General features: G+C 43.6%; 1 protein-coding gene across 1 annotated transcript in view; it reads left to right on the top strand.

The window, feature by feature from the left end:
* Positions 1-1,984: 1,984 nt before the first annotated feature.
* RIN3 (Ras and Rab interactor 3) overlaps positions 1,985-19,409 on the top strand; it is a 67,606-nt gene continuing 50,181 nt past the window's right edge. The window contains exon 1 of the mRNA XM_048305404.1: positions 1,985-2,350. Within this exon, the coding sequence (XP_048161361.1) occupies positions 2,304-2,350 (47 nt within the window). The 5' untranslated portion in view covers positions 1,985-2,303. The remainder of the gene's footprint in view (positions 2,351-19,409) is intronic.

The raw sequence follows: 19,409 nt of genomic DNA, 5'->3' as shown, positions 1-19,409 counted from the left end.
CTAAAATTAAATTTGGTCAATATCTTTAACAAAAATTTCAACAGTTTCTGAAAAATTCAAAAATTTCTGAAACTGCATTCTTTACATTGGAAATAGTGTGAAAGAGTTCACTCAAATCACATGAAACTGAGATAGCACCAAAATACTGGAATTTTATATTCTGTATTTTTGCCATTTTTTCCTGAATCTTTTTAATAGTTCTAGTAATTTTGTTTCTTCTTCCCTAAAAATATCATGAGAATTGTCTAACTCTCTTGTGTTCTGCATTTGCAAGATCTTAGGTCTTTGCCTAGGATGGCTGCCTCTGTGTGAACAGTTTTCTCCATGTGAGCAGGTCCATTCAAGCAGCACATCTTTGCATTTTTTGTCTCAGCAAACCTTTTTTGTTCCAGCAAAGCAAGGGCAAATGCTGAGTGGGCCTGGTCCCTGCTGGATTGCAGGGGAGGGAAGTGGAAACTGGGGTAGAGTTGAATTTGTGTGACACATGTAGGAAATTGTTCTCATGCCAATACCTGAGGTGCATTTCAAAGGTGCCCAGCTGGTGAACAAATCTAGAAGATCTTTTTTTCTTGGACCTCTGAGCCCAGAACCCACAGAAAGATTCGGAGCTGAGATCTGACAAGTCTGCAGTAAGGGATGAGTGAATCTCAGCTAACCAGTTTCTCTAAGAGGACTGAATTTTTTATTGAATGAGTTCGTTGTGGCCTGAAAATGACTCCAGGAGTTGGAGCAAGGAGAGCCTTAATATTGCAAAAAAGAGCGGTACAAGATACAGTAGCTGAAAATTTAAAATTTTTCAAATTTTATTAGCAAAAAATCAGGTGTGAATTTAAATATTATCAGCAATTAAGTACTAAGATTCCTTACTTAGAAGGGTAGTGAATTTTCCATTTTGCAGTCTTTCATTAAGGCTCTTTCCAAGCTAATAGACTTTCTAAGATAAATCCTTGTAAAAGATAGAAGATAAATTTCCTAATGTGAACTGAAGCTACAGTCTTTATAAAAAAAAACCCAAAAAACCTGGGAAAATTTTATCTTGTGTTACATTGAAGGTGTGACTTGGTGATGGTGAAAGTCTCCCTGACTCTCCCTAGCTCAGTGCCAGCAGAATTGGCTCTGTGTTCTACACTGAGGTCTAGTTTCCCTCCTGCCAATACACTGACAGCTCCCTGGCATTTGCATTTCTGCTGTGGACTTTGTGGCACAGTCTATTTTCAGAAAGCTGAGAAACTCCTTCTAAAGATAAAAGGGGCAAAAAGTTACTTTCGTCTCCCACTCCATTCCATCCAATTGCTTTTCTCCACCTCGTCTTTCTACTTCTGCCTTTTTTTTCCATGATGTATTCTCCTAACATCAAATATTTCTGGAGCAACGGGGCTGCCAAACAGGAGTGCCACCAGCTCTGTCTGACAGCACATCTGTCAGCCCCCAGCCTCCACAGCTGGTGTGTGTTCGCTCAGGTTTCCCTCACAGCAAGCACTCGATCACTTCAGTAACTGCAGGTCAAACGTGCACTGAGCCCGGCTGGAGCTTCCCGGCGTGGATAGCCATTCATTTGCCAGCAGTCACACAACCTTATCATTAGCTTTTGCTTTAACTGGGAATGCTTTTGTGAAGCTGTCCTCTGCCAGTGTTAGACATTTCATTTTCTCAGGTCCTGTGTAAATGTAAAGGTTTCCAAGCTCCATCTGGTTCCAGTTACTCAAGCAGTAGAAATACACATGCTTCAGGAATTTGCAGACGGAGACTTACTGCTTTGCTGCCTTACACAATCCTTTACAAAGTTCACTATGCTCCGTTGCCTTCTGATATACCTGTAGTCTGTAAAACTATTTCCTCTGAAACTTACTGAGGTTAGAGAAACAAATAAGTTGAAAGTGTCAGGCCCTTCTTTCTAATAAGGTTAACCTGTCTGCACTACTAAATATGGCTTTATAACACACACGCACACACACACACACACACACACACACACACACACACACACCCCCTTGACCACCAAAGACTGCCTCTTCCTGAAATCCCCCGTTCATATAAATACAGGAAGTAGAAATAAGAGAGGCTAAAATCGGATCTTCTTGGTAGTTTGCTTTCATTTCAGTGCTTGTTTAGTCCTCTGCCCTCCGATACTACTGAGCCTGAAGCTGGTTTTACACATCTTCCCCCTCACGCCCTTGAAATACCATCTTCAGTACAAAACCTGAGGATGTGGAAGTTCTGCTCAGCGATGGGATGGAATTGCTTTTCTGACCGAGGAACTCTCAAGCCACTGTGATACAGAAAGTGCCTTAAAGTTTGCTGTAATGATGAAAACATCAGCAGGAGACAAGGGAGCCAAGGATGACTCAGGGTAAGTCCTGAATCTTTAGTGACTATTCATTTTTAATAGCTGTTGCTTTCCTTTTCCTACTTAACAAAGAGTTCTCGGCTGCATTTGTGAGCTGACTGCTGAGTTACCAGTTACACAGTCACCATGGTGTGGCATGACTGTGTTGTAATTTACAGTATTTCCTTTAACTGACAAGTTCCAACTAAAAACAAACTGCAATACCTTTATTTAGCTTGAACCTTAACTATTTAAGGAAGAAGGCTGAATCCCAAGCTGCAGTTTGGGGCAAAGGACAGAAAATGGGACTTCTTTAGTTTTGGAAATGTGACAAAGCTTTTCTGGGAGGCTTGCTTTGTTTCTGCTCAAATGCAGAAGTGGATAAGGGCTCGTCCCTATGAGCTGATGGTCACTCCAGTTCCTTCATGCTAAGGTATACACAAATCCTGTCCCCAGACTCCCAGGAGATTTCAAATGTACTTTCTGTCAGGAAAAGACTACAGGCTTCCCTTACTTCTGGAGAAAACACTGCACCTTGCAGGAACAAGCCCCAGGAAAACAGTGGGAGAGAAAATGGGTTTTGACTCAGAGAACAGTCAGCTAGCTACTGGGATTCCAGGATATCCTCCCAAGGCTTGGTTGTATCATAAAGCCCATGCTGAAGCTGGGCATTTCTGTTTCCTGTTGTAAACAATGAGGGGAAAATTACATAGCTGCTGAAACTGTCAGTCACCCTCCCCTCCCCCTGCTTGGAAAACCATAATAATACCAGATATTGAGAATTTTTCTTATCTGTCTGACACACTTAGCCTGTTTTCCATGAAGAAAAGCTCCTAGATATTTCTGTGATGGGTCCAGCAGAACCAGCTCTGTGGGTGGGTGGATAGATATGGGATACTTGCATTTCCATTTGCTGAGGGTGCTGCCCTACTTAGAACACACTCAGTCAAAAAGGGGGTGAAATTGCTGCTGATAGGCCAGTGTGTGATGGTTTCACCATAGCACTTTTCCCAAATACACACAGAATCGGGGGGATGGAGGCAGAACCCTGCATTGCCATTGTCACTGCTTTTGCCTTGTTCAGTTTTTTGCAGTAAGTGGAACAATGCCACTCCTGTTTCAAGGTATAATTCCTCAGTTCCATGTAATATTAAACACTGAGGGACAAAGATCACACAGCCATCAGGAAAAAATGAAAGCATCCATTCCCTGTAGACTGGCAAGAGGAACTTACTAGATGGTAAACCAAAGAATTTGCACTTTGCAGTTATTCCCTGCATTTGTGACAGTTAAGATGTTAAGTATGATAAACGGGAAGATAAATTCGTTTATCTCTTTCTGAGATTATTCAAAAGGAGCCACATGCTTGCAAAGGTTTGTTTTCAGTCTAGAGTTGCAGGAGAAAGTAAACAAGCCATACACCCTAGATTTGGACTGTAAATCAAGTGGTTGGAGGAATATTGAAGCATCAATGGGCATGCTGCATGCATTCTTCATAGGTTTTTGAGCATCTGAAAAATTAGACAAGAATGACCTTTTATTTCATTAACTGATTGTCTTTATTTTCAATCTATCTCCCACTCATAAAAAGGAACTTGGGTGTTTTAAAATCGATTTTAATTCTTTCTGTTTACGTGCTATAATATCGCTGGAGATCCTCAAAATTACACTTTAGCATGCATACATTGTGGCTTCCAACACGTTACAGAATTAGAAACATTTCTAAATGGTGTTGAGCTGATTTCCTGTTATGGTTACACTGAATTAGGTGCAAATTATGCAAAGTATTTGGAGTTCATAGCTTTCAAAAGAAATGGCAACCTAAGGCAAGGTGTTGATGGAGAATCTGGACGTGATTTTAAAATTCTGTACACAAAAATTGCATGAGCAGTTGCTGAGATTGCCCCTCTGCTCAGCATAGTTTTAACATTAGTTAAAAGGGAAAGCTTACTCACATGCACAGAAACTATGGCAGTGCAAATTGTCATGGAAGTACCCCAGCAACTTGGAAATATCCGTGCATTCATTCCTAGTAAGGACTAGGGTCTGTTCTGCATGTAGTAAATCCATAAAGAAGTTTTGCTCATTTATATCTGTGAAATATCAGAAAGACACTGGGGAGAAATCTGCCTCCAGAATTAGCAGCTACTCAGAGAGGAATGAGGGAGAAGTGCAGCTAGGGGCTGGGTAGAAATCAACCTAATCAAATTCTTCCAAAATGCTATGGGAGAGAAGCAGGGAAATTTAACCACTAATTTTCACCTAGAGTCAGGCTAACTCCTAGGAACATTAATAAGTGGTGAGATCACAAAACATCTGGAGAAATGTGAGCTGCTTGACCATGGTGACCATGGTTTCATGTAAAGATATATGCCTTCACTCCAACATCTGGCAAATGTATGGAGGATGTGATGAGTAGAGCAGACAGCAGCTGAGACAGAGATGCTATAAGTAAATATTGAATACATCTTTGAGATAATGGGTGTTTCAGATGGCTGAGGTGGGTTACAGTGGTTCTCATTTCTGGGACACCGGGTTATCTAATGAAGTAACGATTGTGCAGCTCTTTGGTGACATGTCTTTTTGGCACAAAACCCACCATCACCGTTGACAGATTTCATGTGCTGAATGTAGACATCAAGACGTCAAGCACTGGACGAACTGTAAACTGAACAACTATCATAGGTTCACAGATTTTAGCTTCAGAAGGGAATGTTTTGATTGTCTAGTCTGATTTCCTGTGTAGAGCAGACCAGAGAACCTACCAAGCATGCTGTGAAAACCATGAGTTCTGCTGGAATGGGAGTTTTCAGAGATTCACAGAATATTCTGTGATCCCACAAGGATTGTTGAGTCCAGCTCTTGAGCGAGTAGCCCATACAGGGATCAAACTCATGACCTTGCTGTTATTAGACGGCCACAAGAGCTTTGTTATCAAGGGGTTCTTCTACCCAGGCTACACATATGTCTCTGTAGTGCAGTAAATAAATCTTATACCAACTTTTACCAGGGAAAAAAATTCTTAGAAACTCATCAAGAGCCATCCTTTGTAAAGGGTTTAATCTCAGTTTATTTGAATCAGTGGAAAAAGTCCTGTCAGACTCTGGAAGTCTTGGAGCCAATGCAAAGTACTCCTCAAAGAAAACCTCCACCCAGAACCTGTGAGATGTGGTGTTTAAATGGGGAAGGGACGGCTCAGGCAACTGGAAACAAATCAGTGTTATTAAATCCCTGCTGTCTATCAAGCTCTGATAAGGGATACACTTTCCAGTTGAGGGGGATGGTGCTCCTCAGGAAGGAAATCTCTGTGCTCAAGATGCATTGCACCAAGATTGGGATATCACCGTAAAGATACAAAAAAGGAGGTGCTCTCCAAAGCTACCTGAATTTGGTAGGGAGGAGACAAAAATCTCCTGAAATTCATTTAACTGAAAAGCTTTTTACAACCACACTCACTTGTTACATGATTTTTCCAGCGCTTCCAGTAAGTGAGTCCTTGCCAAAATCAGTGGATGCTTGGAGCACGTTGTGCAGTGGTACTGGTGGTAGCAGAGAGGGCAACGGTCCCACTGTTTTCTGGAGGACAGACCTCAGTGGGAATATAGTCCCTTAGCAGGAACTTCTCGTCACTGCAGTCAGTCTTATACCAGTGCTCACAGGAAAGGGGGCACAACTGTAAGCAATATTCTAATCATCTACATTTTACTACAGGTTCAGCTAAATATAGTTTTTCACTTCCTGACCTAAATGGCTACGTGCCGGTTTGTATTGCTGGCTTTCCAACCTAGAGGCAACACAGGCTGAAAAATGTACATGTAAGTTGCACACATCTCCCTTGCTCTGTGTGCACAGGTACTCACGTAAAGCAGTGGGTCCTGGAGACCAGCTGGGAGTGTTGCTTGGCACAAATTTGGGCTGGCTCCATCCCTTATCAAACCACATGTACATGGTCCAGGTACTTTAGAGATTATCTATTTTACAGCATATTTCCAAATGATAGTAAGTCCATATTTCCACTCATTCATCAGTAAAAATAGATGGTTTCTCTGAGATCAACAATATAGGATTGTGAGACTCAGAAAAATCTCCAAAATGACCTGAATAATAGACATAAAAGAAAATACCTAAGCCAAATCCATTAGGAAGAAAAAAGCGGGAAAGTTTTAAATGCTTGTCTGGGCCAATTGATAAAGAGCACAGAAACCAAAGTGCCTTAGTGAAACTTGGACAAAATATTGTCCATCACAGACCTTTGACATTTATAATTTTGAAGGAGAAGGTTTTTTCCATTTGGGAACAGAAAGAAATAGCTTTTTGGAAGGGTAATTAGAAAGAACAGGCAGCTGTTTGTAATGTCTGGTCAAATTCTAGTGCAGGTAGAGTGCAGATACGGTCATCAAAAGCCCTTGGTGTCCCAGAAGTCTATCACACTTTTCCAACTGTATCAAAAGGCATTCCCCCTGTGTAGGGAAGGGTGTCTGTATGTTTGTGATTGTTTCAGTTGCCCTTTGTGAGGAATTACAAATTAATGAAGATGAATTTAGGTATTTGATATGTCATTATATTCTTTCTAATTAGATTTCAGATTAGAAAGAACCAGGGGAAAGCATGTTTAGCACATGTTCTGTAGAAGACCGAAGAGAGGCTATGATGCCTCTTGCTATAATGTCAACAGTTCTGGGTGGTCCTAAAGTCACAGGGGATGGGATGTGCTGAGATGGACCTGATCTTGACATTCCCAGTGTTCAGAGGAGCAGCTGAATCATAGATTATTTTGCTGACCTGGAGCCTTTAATTCCTTCTGAGGAATTAAAGCAGAAATAGTTACAAAGCTGAGATGTTTGATCATTATAAAAAAATTTAAAGTATTCATACTACCAAAGAAGACTTTCAGATTTCTCTAGATCAAAACTGAGAAAACAAGAATGAAAGGAGACTATGTTTCACTGCAGAAGAGAGTTTAAGAAGGCTTTCAAGAACCAGCAGAAGCAGTTAATGCGAAATCATGCTAGAAGGGCAATGAAGTTGCAAATCTTGTATCTCAAAACAGGCATTGGTTTGCAGTGGTCTGCAATTCAGTCTGTGTCCTACATTACTTCCTAATCCTAATTTTGAGGTTTGTTTTTTTCTGTGGTGTTGGGTAGGTGTTTCATGATGAGTAACACAGAGGAATCTCTAGAGTAAATGCTCATCTGGAGCCAGGCAGGAGCTAGAAAAAAATCCCGCAGTTGTCTTTAATTTAACTTCTGTCCACCCACCCCAACACACCCACCCCCCACAGAGCTCCTGTGACCTCTCACAGGTCCCTACAGAATTGCTTTTCTGGTGACCAAATACAAAACCCACCTGTTTCCCCTTGCATCTTTGTCCATGGGGTTCTGACTGGCTGGCATCTCACACTGGAGCTGGTCCCCAAGGCAGGTGGATTGGGGATGCTGTGACCACATCTGTTTGCCACACCTGCAGGTTGCATTACTGGACCAGTTTCAGGTAAGGGAGGTTGGAGCCCACTCCAGCTTTGAGCATTACTTTATCCTTAGGGAATGCTATTGCAATGCAGATACGTAGGTAAGTACACCCCTAAGTAAATGGTGGTTATTTTCAAAAGTCATCCAAAAAGTCAAGACCTCGTGCTTGCTGACCTTATACTCCCTGTACCACAGTTGTCAGATATGAGTAATAATTTAGTATCAGCACTTAAATCACCAGTGCAACACAAGAATTGATTAATAAAAATTTGTTCAGAGTTTTTAAGGTGTCAAAGGCAAGATGATTCTGATGTTAATAGGAGAAGAGCTTGAAAATCACTGTTCTGCTCAGGTTGGGTAGGTACACCAGTTTCTCAGGGTTACAAGATCTGTTGCAAAAATTCTGCTGGTCAATCAATTATATATGTTTTAGGAGAAATAGCCTTTATGGCATGTTTAATTTGAGGATGAGGAGATCACAAATCTGCCAATTTTTTGTTTCCCCAGTTTCACAAACTTTAAGGGAGGTTGTATGTGGACAGGTAAGTGATTTTTTTTTTTGCCACTGTTAGTATTTGTTGATTATTATGTCTGAGCTGGAGACATCTGGAATGCTTGTTACGTCTTCTATAACGTTAAACACAGTCAAACATTAATATTCTAAAATAATTCCTGCCTGTCTGCCTGTACAAGAAAATGTCTTTCTTAAAATCTAGGCACAGGTACATGAGAGGTTTAGTGAAGGTGCTTTCTTCTCCAGAATTTGCTGAATGAGAAGAGGCAATGCCTGCACAACCTTAGGAGGCATGGCCTGTGTTCCTGAGTGTGTTCTCTGAGCTGTAGAACTTGTTCAAAGCTAGGTTAGGTTACCAGAAGTACTGGCCATGGGCCACAGGGGACATTGTATGGCACTTGTGGGGTAAAACCAGAGGGGTCCCCCCATGAATTTGAAGAGCAAAGTGGCTGAGGGGATATGTATGACCAAGTCCTGTCCTGCATACACAACACTTGAATGAGGGTGCACAGCTTTTCCAGGAGAGCCAGCCAGCAGTGGAGTACTCTGAAATTCATTGTTACTAGGTGGGACACATCTGTACTGCAAAGTGGGAGATGTAAAACTGCTGGGCACACCCTGGCTCTGACGCTGATCTGGCTGCACAAAGGTGAGAAGACAGCCGAACAGGCAGGCAGGCATCCATGGAGAACTATCCACCGAAAAAGGTGCACAGGGTCAAAATCTGTCAAACCGCATCTATGACTCCCAGCCAGAGAGGGCTGCCTGGGGTACACAAGGGTGAGGAGAGTTGTCCTTGTGCAGTGGTTGCACCCATCTGCTGTGGAGGGCAGGGCTGTTATACAAGGTTGCCTGTGTGTATGCTGTATTTTTTTGGCACTCCACTCTCCCTCCACCACTCTGTTTGGCAACCCCGATGTGCTCATACAGTGCAGGAAAGCAAGTGCCAATCCCTTCCTCCCACCCTGGCAAGGGGAATTCCTAAACCACACAGATGCACATGGCTTAGTTGGAGCCATGCTCTGGTGTCAGTCTGGAGTGACTCTCTGGAGTTCGAGCTGGCTGAGTTCAGAATCCATCCCAGGCTGCCAGGTGTTTGCATCTCAGAGAGGCAAGGCAAGCTTTCAGCTGGTGTCCTTTAACCGTGAAGTTTAGGGCAGGATGTGTCTGTGAAAGCACCTGGTAACACAGCACTGCAAAGCAGCTGTGGTCGAGGGAGCAGTGCTGTTTAACCTGTGCAAATGAAATAGACGTACAAGTGTCACCCAGTATGGTAAATATTGTAGCCACAAGCCTTTCCTCTGTCCATTCTGTACCTGTCTGAGCTATCTAAAGTAGTTCTACCCACCTCCAGAAATAAGATCCCTCTATACCCTGCTGGAGGGGAACGTAAAAGCAGTGCTTTCCTCAATATAATCAGTCACAAGAGTTTCAAAGTGCTTAGCTCCTCTTTGCCTGCACCCAAAATAGTATAAATCTTTTTGCAAGTGAAGATGATTACTTGAGCAGTAAAGGATTAGCAGATGTGAGCATTGCATAGCTGGTTGTGCTAGTCACATTTTCCTAAATAGACATTCTGTTAGATGCACGCGAGCCAGGGAGTGCTATGGAATGCAGCTCTTTTCAAATAGATGAATATATACATGCCTGTGTGTGTGCCTTTCCCAGACTTTCTGTAAGTCTTTTGCTAAACAGGGAATGCATTTATGTCTGAATAAAGGATTTCTGCTTTCTGTATTACTAGTAACTTAAAAGGGGACAAAATGTTTCCAGTAATTGTAATCACATTGTGTGATTAATATAAAGTCCTTGTGTGTATGAAAGGATCTCTGGGTGTTTAATGGATATTAAGCCTCCCAACAACCAGCTGAAGGCAGGTACTGTCACTATAGGAAGGGAAACTGAGGCACGAATTAATGGAGCTGATTTGATTATAGTCACTTACTTTGTAGCCCAATCGCCTGGATCCTTGTTAAGCAGTGAAACCTTGATCTTCCCCAGACCTTCCTTTAAGTTTGGGGTGATGCTAGGAGCAGAATCCATTTCTCAGAAAGCCTTTTCTTTTTGGTGGATGAGTTCCCTGCTTGATTATGGAGCTTCCTCAGTGTTTACACAGCCTCTACAGCTGAAGCAGAAGTGGTGTGTTAGAGGGGTGTGGAAGTGGTGCTCTTTCTGAAGTACCCTCCATTGCCCTGGATGAGGAGGAGCACGAAGCCCCACCCTAAGAGTTGTTCTCTGAGGCAGGCCTGGAATCCGGGCTCTGATAGTGATCCTGCAAAGGGTGGGGCTGCTGGGATTTGCTCTAGGTGACTCCTTGGGGTCTGTGTATCTCCTGGTAGGGTTGGAAGACCTGTCTAACTGCTTGAAATTATCTCCTGACCACGTTAATTAGTACTTTCTCTTTGCTTTTGCAAGTCTAATAAATTGTTGGGGAATTTCAAGTGCTTTGTTGAAAGCAACTGAATACAGACAACCTTGTGGATGCTGGGAAAACTTTGCCAAATATAGGGAATCCACACAGCTCATGTACGTCCCTCCCATGGCCCTCCAGAGAAAGCCAGTCTTTTGAAGTCTCTCTCTTGTAAAAGCAGCTGTTGGGGAGAACAGAAAGCAGCTGCAGCCCCTTGTGAACTGGACTAAATTTTCTGCTGCTTGGAAAAATTCACCAAGGAAACAGAGAGAGACCAACAAATAGCAGAGTCTGGAGACAGACAGCACTGCTGGCTACCTGCATCACTGTTCTGCAAATTGCTAGCAGACTTCTAGGCAAAAAAAGTTGTCATACATACTTGGCTAAATGACAGCCTGGGACCTGGCCCAACCTTTCATCTTGCCTGCCAAGAATCTTTCTGTTCTCTCTTTCCTTTTTTGCCCCCTTGAGTTCTCTTCAAGGAATTTGTCACTCCTGATACCCCCCCACAAAACAAGAAACCAGGCAAAGCTCAGAGCTTCTCCTGCTGAATCAACACACAGGATAGAGCTTGGCTTTGGGCAACTTTCCTTTCTGTCCGTAGGACAAATATGTAATACAGAACATTTTTGTGTTATTCAGTCCTGAATTCCCATTCTAATCCTTTCTTAGGATTAGAAAGTAGTTAGTTTTAGGCTGGATCTCATTGGTAACTTCTCCAGCCAAAAGGGAAAATGACTGTTACCCTCCCAGCAGAGATGGGTCCTCAGTGCTGGGAAACCAGTAGAGATTGCAGGAGGGGTGCTGTGAAGAGCAGCCTGAGACAGGGATAGATGATGGGGTTAGTCCCTTGGCCGGGAATTCTGCTGTCTCCCTTTGCTATTAGAGCTAGCTGTCTAGGTCTAGTCTGGATTTATCCTGCCTCACTTTAGGTGTTTAATTGTTGTGTCCCATTTAGGTACCTATGCACCCATGGTGATCTCTGTCTTAGTGGAGAAGCAGCAGCTCCAGGGAGTAATTAAGGGTGATTGGTGCCATTGGGCTGAATCCAAGTCTTGTATTTGTTCAGGCCTCACCAAGCTGAGCAGGGAGCCAGGCCATAGAGCTGTGCCCTGCACTAACCTTCTTCCCTCCACTGGCCCCCTGCATCAGAGTGTCCCAGTGTCAGACAAGCAATAGCAGCCTGGAGGTGGGGGTGGCTGCAGTGTGGGTATTTGGTGGTGTCTGGTGGAGCTGACAGGTTTGCCTTGCTGCTTGGCAGGTTCTGTAGTCACATGCTGAGCTGTCAGTCACTGCAGGGCATTTTAGCAGTTTCTGACACTGCTCCACTAACCAGCCCTTTGGTCCCAGGCTGTCCCACCAGCACAGGATGACAAGGGCCATGGCCACCCACAGGGCAGGTTCCTCAACTTAGCAAACTACAACACCTCTCCCACCCTGAATTTCTAATTGTTTCTAGGTGTTCTGGAGGTGTTCACCACTAGAAGGTGGTGAGGGACCATGTCCTTTCATCACCTTTCCATATCCCTGAAATACCCAAACAAGCCCTTTTCTTCTTCCTCTCCTTCCCTCAGGAAAGCAGATCTCTAACTTTGCCCCAGTATGAATACAGGCAGGGACCCTATCAGGTAATAAAGCAAGAAATAAACACATTTCTCTAATGCCTAATCAAAGTTAAAGAGGCATATGAAACTGCTAGAGTAAGGCTTAAGGAGGACAGAGAAAGAGTAGGTTCACAGATTTAGATATTTATTTTTTTCCCTAAGAGCACCACATATTGAAATCCATTCTCACTGACACTGGAAGGAAATCTTACCCAAACCATGAATATCTGTGTGTAAGCAAGTCACTTTCTGGGGTGCCTTCTGAGAGGAGAGACCTCAGAAGTCCTGCACTCTGCTCCTTCAGATACTGCAGAATGAAAGTCCAGTGGATTTACTTCCCTTGGCAAAACGACCATTTCTAGTTGCAAATCATGACTGAGATAAGCGTTTGCAGATATTTCTTAGTACAGAGGAAAACTGCTCAGCGTTATGCAAGTTTGTGTGGTTAGCCTCTCATGTCTACACTCAATCCACTCACAGGGTGAGCAAGGCCATAGCTTTTCATAACCAGTCTCATGTTTCTCTAAGTATTTTGCCCAGGTTTTTGGCTCTAACACATCATGCAAATTTCAAATAATTTTGAATATATGGGGTTTGAAACAGAATGGCTTTATGAAAGCTAAACTGCAGTCTATTCTTAATAAAGTTTGAATTGGAAATTTGTCCCTCTACTTTATTTTCCGTTTCCTTTTCCCCTCTTTGTTAGGTGATTACAATGTAGAAAAGCATTCCCTGGGTTTCCATTCCTGACTTCCTTCCTGTCCAGATGAGCTGGAAAGGGGCAAAACCTCTGCTCATCACCTTGACCCTTCAGTAAAAGCAGGGGTGCTCTAGGCTTCCAACACTTCAGGTGTTTTTGGAATGCAGAAAACAAGCCCTTCTCTCCAGGTTGTGGCTCGTCTGGGCCCCTCTCAAGCACTGACATGGGAGGGTGAGGGAGGTCTGGGCTTTCCTTATAGTCTTAAAGCTTAGGAAGTTTTTTCTCTTCTTCACAAGATTTGCTTCTGGTTCGTGCACTGCACAAGCTTTTCCAGAGAAGTTGAATTATCCAGCAAACATGTTTGCAGTTTTTTGTTGAGGAAAATATCTGTTCTTTAGCCACTCTGACCCTGCCTTGGCTGGTGCTTCAGCAGCTCTCTTCTCTGAAAGGAAGGGCCTTGCAGAAGTATAAACGATCCTTCATTGCCTGAACACAAAGAAAAACCTTTGGTTTTGCTGATACACTGAAATTCCAAAGAGAATAATTTGGGTTTGAAAAATAGGCAAAGGACAAATGCCCTGAAAATCTCTGATTATAAATGTGGGGAAGAACAACTTATCATTAAGGGTGTTAGGAAGGGAGTAGACCTAATAAAACCTGCAAAGTGGTTTTGACTTGCCAAAGTATGCTTTGACTGAGTAAAAAGACAGTTGATGTTTGTGAGACAAATTGTTGAGTGCAAAATATATACATACAAGATTACATAAAGGCAGCAGTACAGTTTGTGAATACCAGCCAACACATGTGACCCCAATTGGATATAGTAGCCCCAGTCCAGAGTGGAGCCACAGGCAGCATATTCCATTATTGCTCCTGAATGCAGGAAGTGGCATAGACTGAAGGGGAAAAAAAACAGGGGAGGGCTTTGGAAGAAGGGCTCTTCCTTCAGGGAATTTTTGGATGTTTTTTTTTTATGTTGTTTCTGCCCATGCCATGGCTGTGAATGTGTGTGAGAAGGCTTGTTTGTTAGTAGAGCTGACCTGGGAACGATCAGTAATATGAATTAGCTTGTACTTTTTGGAGGGTTTTATGCATATGCGATTCTTTATAGCATACATGACTTTGTGTATTTAAATGGAGGGACAGACCAAATGAACCTAGGAAACATGGAGAAGCAGGAAACCTAGTAAACATTTAGTTGCAGCTCCCCACTCCTTGAGAGCACTCTTTGCTGAAAGGTTGTTGACAAGGTCAGACAAGAGGGTCTGACAGGGGTATTGCTGCTGTTTCTCTATAGGCACATACAGTTCAGCTTGACTAATTTAGGAGGAAGCAGCATTGAAGGGTTTATGGGGAAGCACTGCAGTCACCCCATACTTCTCTGTTCCTGAGTTACTTGGCCCTGCTGCTCTTGCCCTTGGAGAACCATCACTGGTCCTGAACACCAGGTGTGTGCTCTGATGAGGGACAGTGATTACATGTCCCTCACAGCATCAGTAGCTCTCCTCCAGCAAGGCTTCTGGAGAGCTGACCCGTCTCCTCACCTTTCAATAGGGGCAAGACTCTGCTCAGTTCAAATGTCGATAAACTGCAGTCACATCCTTTGTGTGCATTATGGAAGTAAGGAGGAAAACACATGTGTTAGCTTTAAACCTGGTAATGGCAGCAGCCAGGGCACCAGGGCTTAGCACAAGCTTGGTCATTCTGCCCGTGAGCTCCATGTGTTTGTGCACAGCCTGCTCCTGAGGCTCAGCTCCTTCAAGCTAGCCCAGCAATCCTTTCTGTGCTCTGCAGGCAACAGTGCAACTCCACACAGTTCCTCCAGTGTGCTGCACATCTATCAGACCTTCAAGCCGAGCCACGTACTGTGTAAGACACAAATCTGGTGTCATATGTGAGCAGAAAACTCTGTGGCTACTTGTTACTTAATAAATTGACACATGAATTAGAGCTCTTCCACAAGTGGCCATGACACTTTTTGCCCTTGAAGTATAGCAGAACTTGTTAATTTTTGTAACTTGCTCTGTTGGTTTTCACCAGGGTGGTGAGGGCTTGGTGAATTGGTGAGTGGTTTAAGGGTAGGTGAGCTGTCCCACACCTGATCACCTGATTCCTCTGTGCCATTAATGGAGCTCCCTGGCAGGATGATGACTTGCTCCACTTCGGCAAACTTCTATGACCATGTGCAAACAGGGTCCAGCTATGTGCAAACCTCTGCTAGCCTTCACAGAAGCGGGCATTTGGGAATCCCTGGCAGGTACAGAAAAGCTCACAGAAGTGAGACTTCAGTTGCAGAGTGCAAAATTTACTGTTGAAACTGATGGTGCTTCTAACAGAAAGTGGAGTAGGTGGGAAACAGGGAGTTTTGCTGAGCTATGAGGTGTCAGGGTGTTTAGGAGACCCTTGGTTTGTCTTACCTTTTGGCAGCTAGAAGAGCTGATGCCTTGGCTGCTAAGCTTGGTCCTTCCCAGGCTGAGCCAAAACTCCTGGACATGCAGAGCGTCAGCTGTATACCAAAGACCAAAGAGTCGAAGGGTGGACAATTAAGTAGAGTAGGAACAAGGAGACCAGTGAGTAGGAGGAAGTGCTCTGCCAACCACAGGTTCTCCACAGACCACAAGCTGAGAAGCACAACTTCCTCAGCTATAAACTTGTCACCAGGGTGGACCAGTAACATAAGCATTCTGCAAGGTAGGAAGGACACTGGACAGGCAAGCCTGCCTCATGGGACACACCAAACTGCTCGCATCATTTCCATTATCCAGTTTTTATGTTCATCCAAGAACCTTACAATGCAAGAAGCTCTCATGGCTTGCTTAACACCCTGCATCTTTTCCCTCTTTTTCTGCCTGTCAGACAACAAGAAACCTGTTTATTTCTGACTAGAGGGTGATAATTAGCTGGGTGTGATCCCTGAAGATCTCAGATTCTCTTTCTACATTTGGGTTTTTTCATTGTTGGTTATTTTATTTCTGTTTGTTGGTTTGCCTTTTGTCAGATCCCTTGGCTGTTATGAAAAAGCATTTATTAAAACCTGAATTTTCTGCAAGTCAGGGTTCACATTTGCCACACAAAGTTAGCTTTTGTGCTATGGGTTTTTCAATATATCACTTTGCTGCCTTCCCATCTTCCTAATACTCTGTTTTATGATGAAACAACTCTAGAATTTCAAAGGCATTGCAGCTCTTCCTGCAGCTAGGTTGGGTTCAGGGTCTCACTTCACTTTCTTCCAACTCACCTGTTGGAAGAAAGAAATAAGAACCCAGCTAGGTGACAAAAGCCAGGTCCAGAGAGTAAATGCATCCTTCTCCTTCATCTTGGAATAATTTAATCTGAACTGATCAAGTGATCAAAGATGGGCTGGTTTATGACAGTAAGTAGATGGCATAAAAAAATGGCCATTTCTAAGATGGAAGCAAAATGAAGCTTGATGTCCTCTAGCTGTGGCACTGCATAACTTCCCTCACAATGAACTGAAAGTAACAGCACATGAATTCACATGTGTTTGAATAAAGATTTTTACTGAGTCCGTGCAGCTTGGACACCAAGCTACCTACATTAAATGTGTTACTCAACACCTGTCTAATCAGAAGTGATACCAAACCAAAGAAAGCATAGGCAGCTCTGTCTCTTGCAATGGGTGAAGCCTTGTGCTTTAGCTGCTGCTCGTGTAACTCCGATTATTCCTGTAAGGAAAGAAGGTGACTATGAAGGAAAGGGATACAGAGATCTGCCTCTATTACCAGTGGCACAGAGCCCTGCAACCAAGCCCAGTTGGGTTGGTTGTGACACAGGATGTGAGCCAGACCTGTGAGTCTTCTGTCAGTCTTTTAATCTCAGCGCTGTCATCTCACCCTTCTCCATGAAGCTCCATGCTCCCAATTGTCTCTTTTAACTACAGGCATTAACAGCACTATCAACTTCCATCAGGACTGCTGTGTTGACTTCAGGAGTCTTTGATTATCTTTTCCTCCTGTTTCAGGTGCTCCTGGTAACCTCTTTTGCTGTGCTTGAAGGGTTTCCACATGTCAGCTGCAGTCACAAGCTGGCTTGTCCCAAGTGGTATCCCTTCAGGTACCAGGTAGCTTTGGTGCAAAAAAAGTCACTCTATCACCTGGCACATGGAGTTTGTGACTGTGTCTTTCTCCCTCAGTATCAAGCCAGCTGGAACACATTTTAAGACCTGCTGCCGTTTCACACAATTGCTGTGTGTCTCAGCTGCCTCAGGGAAATTCAGAATGACCAGCCGCATATAGTCCAGCCAGGAAGCCCTTAGTGTCAGCAGGTTTGTGGCAATATTTTTAAACCCCCTGCAAAGGTATGCTCAGGCCTTCACCTGCACGAAATTCAGTGGATTATATCCCCTTGCTGTTCTGCTGACTTCTGGGAATATTCAATTGGCAAGTGTGGCTCCTGGTTTCTAAAGCAATGAGTCATAGTGTACATTACTTCAGTGTACAGTCACTGTGAAGTAATTCAAACCACCATTGTCATTATTATTGCCTCCAACAAGCAACCTGATACCTTCTGCCAGCCCGGGGCAGGTGTGTGAATGTAATCACTGTGCAATTAATTAGCCTGTGCTGCCAGTCAGTACGCAGCACACAGCTTCCTGCTTCCCAACTGAATCCAGTTTAGCAGAGCCACTGCAAGATTTAAAGGTGCTTTGCAGTAAGAACTCAATAAAAGAAAAGAAAAGTAAGCAGCTCTAGGGCCAGCTTTTCATCACACCTAGCAAAATGAACACCTGCCCCTATCAGCCAAAGGGTTTTGCAGGACTGTGGGACAAGAACAGAGTTTTATGTCATTTTGAAAATTGTGAGTTTAGAAATCATCTGACGCGTGAATTCTGAGTGAGCAAAATAGGAAAGGCCAGCTGCTCACCGTGGTGGCCCTGGAAATCCCTTCAACTGGCAGCACAGCAAGAACCCAGGAGCTGCCTAGGCTCCCTCCTCTCTGTGCAGCCACAGAGCTGCCACAGAGCCAGATTAAATTGCTGGATTAAGCGCTTCCACAGCCCCATCCAAATCTTTGTGACAGCTGTGCCCAGGACAGAAGTCAAACATCGGTGCCATAACTACGTCAACTGGTGTGTCATGGGTCACAGCATTACAGCTGAAAAAGGTCTGGGAGGTCATTCACTCCCATTTCTTAGCCAGCACAGATTTGATTCGATAAAGTGTGTGCTACTGCTCCAAACATGGCATTTCAAGAGATTTGGGCAATGCAATCTTCTTCCTCTTCTCTTGGGAATTTATCCATCATCTCTTAAAACTCACTGACAGGAAATGTCTCGCCAAACACTCCCCTGATTTCATATGATCCCATTAATGACTCTTCCGGCCTTTCCTTTTACCAAAGTCTCCCCTTTCACTCAGCTGTGCTTTCCTCCCTCTTGTACAGGTACAAGAGCCTGCTTAGTTCCTTCCAGGCTGGTCTGGCTTTTGAGAGGAGAATACCTCATCCCTTAGGGCCTCCAAACTATTAGACTCCTGCCAAAAAAAGCCTTACCCACTGCCCTAAATTTGCTATACTGAAAGACTCCACATTTTCAAATAATGAGATTTTCCATTAAGACAAATATTTTCAGGCTCTTCCTTTTTCATCTTGTATGTCTGAGTTTGGAAGTATTTTCTATTTTCTATCCATTCTCCAAAATTTAGACCCTACATGCAGCCACACATGTTGGAAGATCAGTTCTGTTATTTTTCTTCACCAGCCTGTTCTCACTGCCAAACCCCAGCTGGTGCTGTGAGCAGGGCTCTGTCCAGAGGGTGTGCTCCTGAGAGGGAGCAGAGGGATGGATGCCTACACCCGCTGTGGGGAACCCTGTGCCAGGGTTACTGTGTGCCTGATGCTCACCAGGTCCAAGCTGGTTTGTGTTACTTTCCTGACTTTGTTGATAACCCTCATTTCCCTCCAGGCAATGGGATTTCTGAGCACCAGTGCTTTGCTGGCCGCACCTTACATAATTAATGGCTAACAAAGTTCAGCATCACAGGAGCTATGGCCGTATGTGTCACCTGCTGGTGCCACAGCAGGACATTATCAGCATCGACCTCCTTTTGTTTCACACATCATTCAGATGTGATCAGGTTCATGTCTATGTGACTAAACAGGGGAGTAACTTTTGCTGTTATGGAACATTTCGTTTTAACTCAGCTTTCCTTCCCTTCAACTCATTACTTCTTTCCTACTACTGAATATGAATATCGCCATCCAACACATGTTTTCCTTTCATATGGTTACAAGGCTTTTTTTTGGTTGTTTCTTCTGTTTAAAAACCCTGAGAGATTAATCAGGTTAACTTCCAAAAGCTGTCTTCCATTGTTTTACTCTATACGTTCAGATGAAATTGATTAAAATCACATGCTGTTACATTTGAAA

This window comes from Corvus hawaiiensis, chromosome 6 (genome assembly GCF_020740725.1).
Source record: "Corvus hawaiiensis isolate bCorHaw1 chromosome 6, bCorHaw1.pri.cur, whole genome shotgun sequence".
Taxonomy (NCBI): domain Eukaryota; kingdom Metazoa; phylum Chordata; class Aves; order Passeriformes; family Corvidae; genus Corvus; species Corvus hawaiiensis.
Note: the sequence above shows the minus strand (reverse complement) of the source record. Positions and strands in the feature narration are given on the sequence as shown.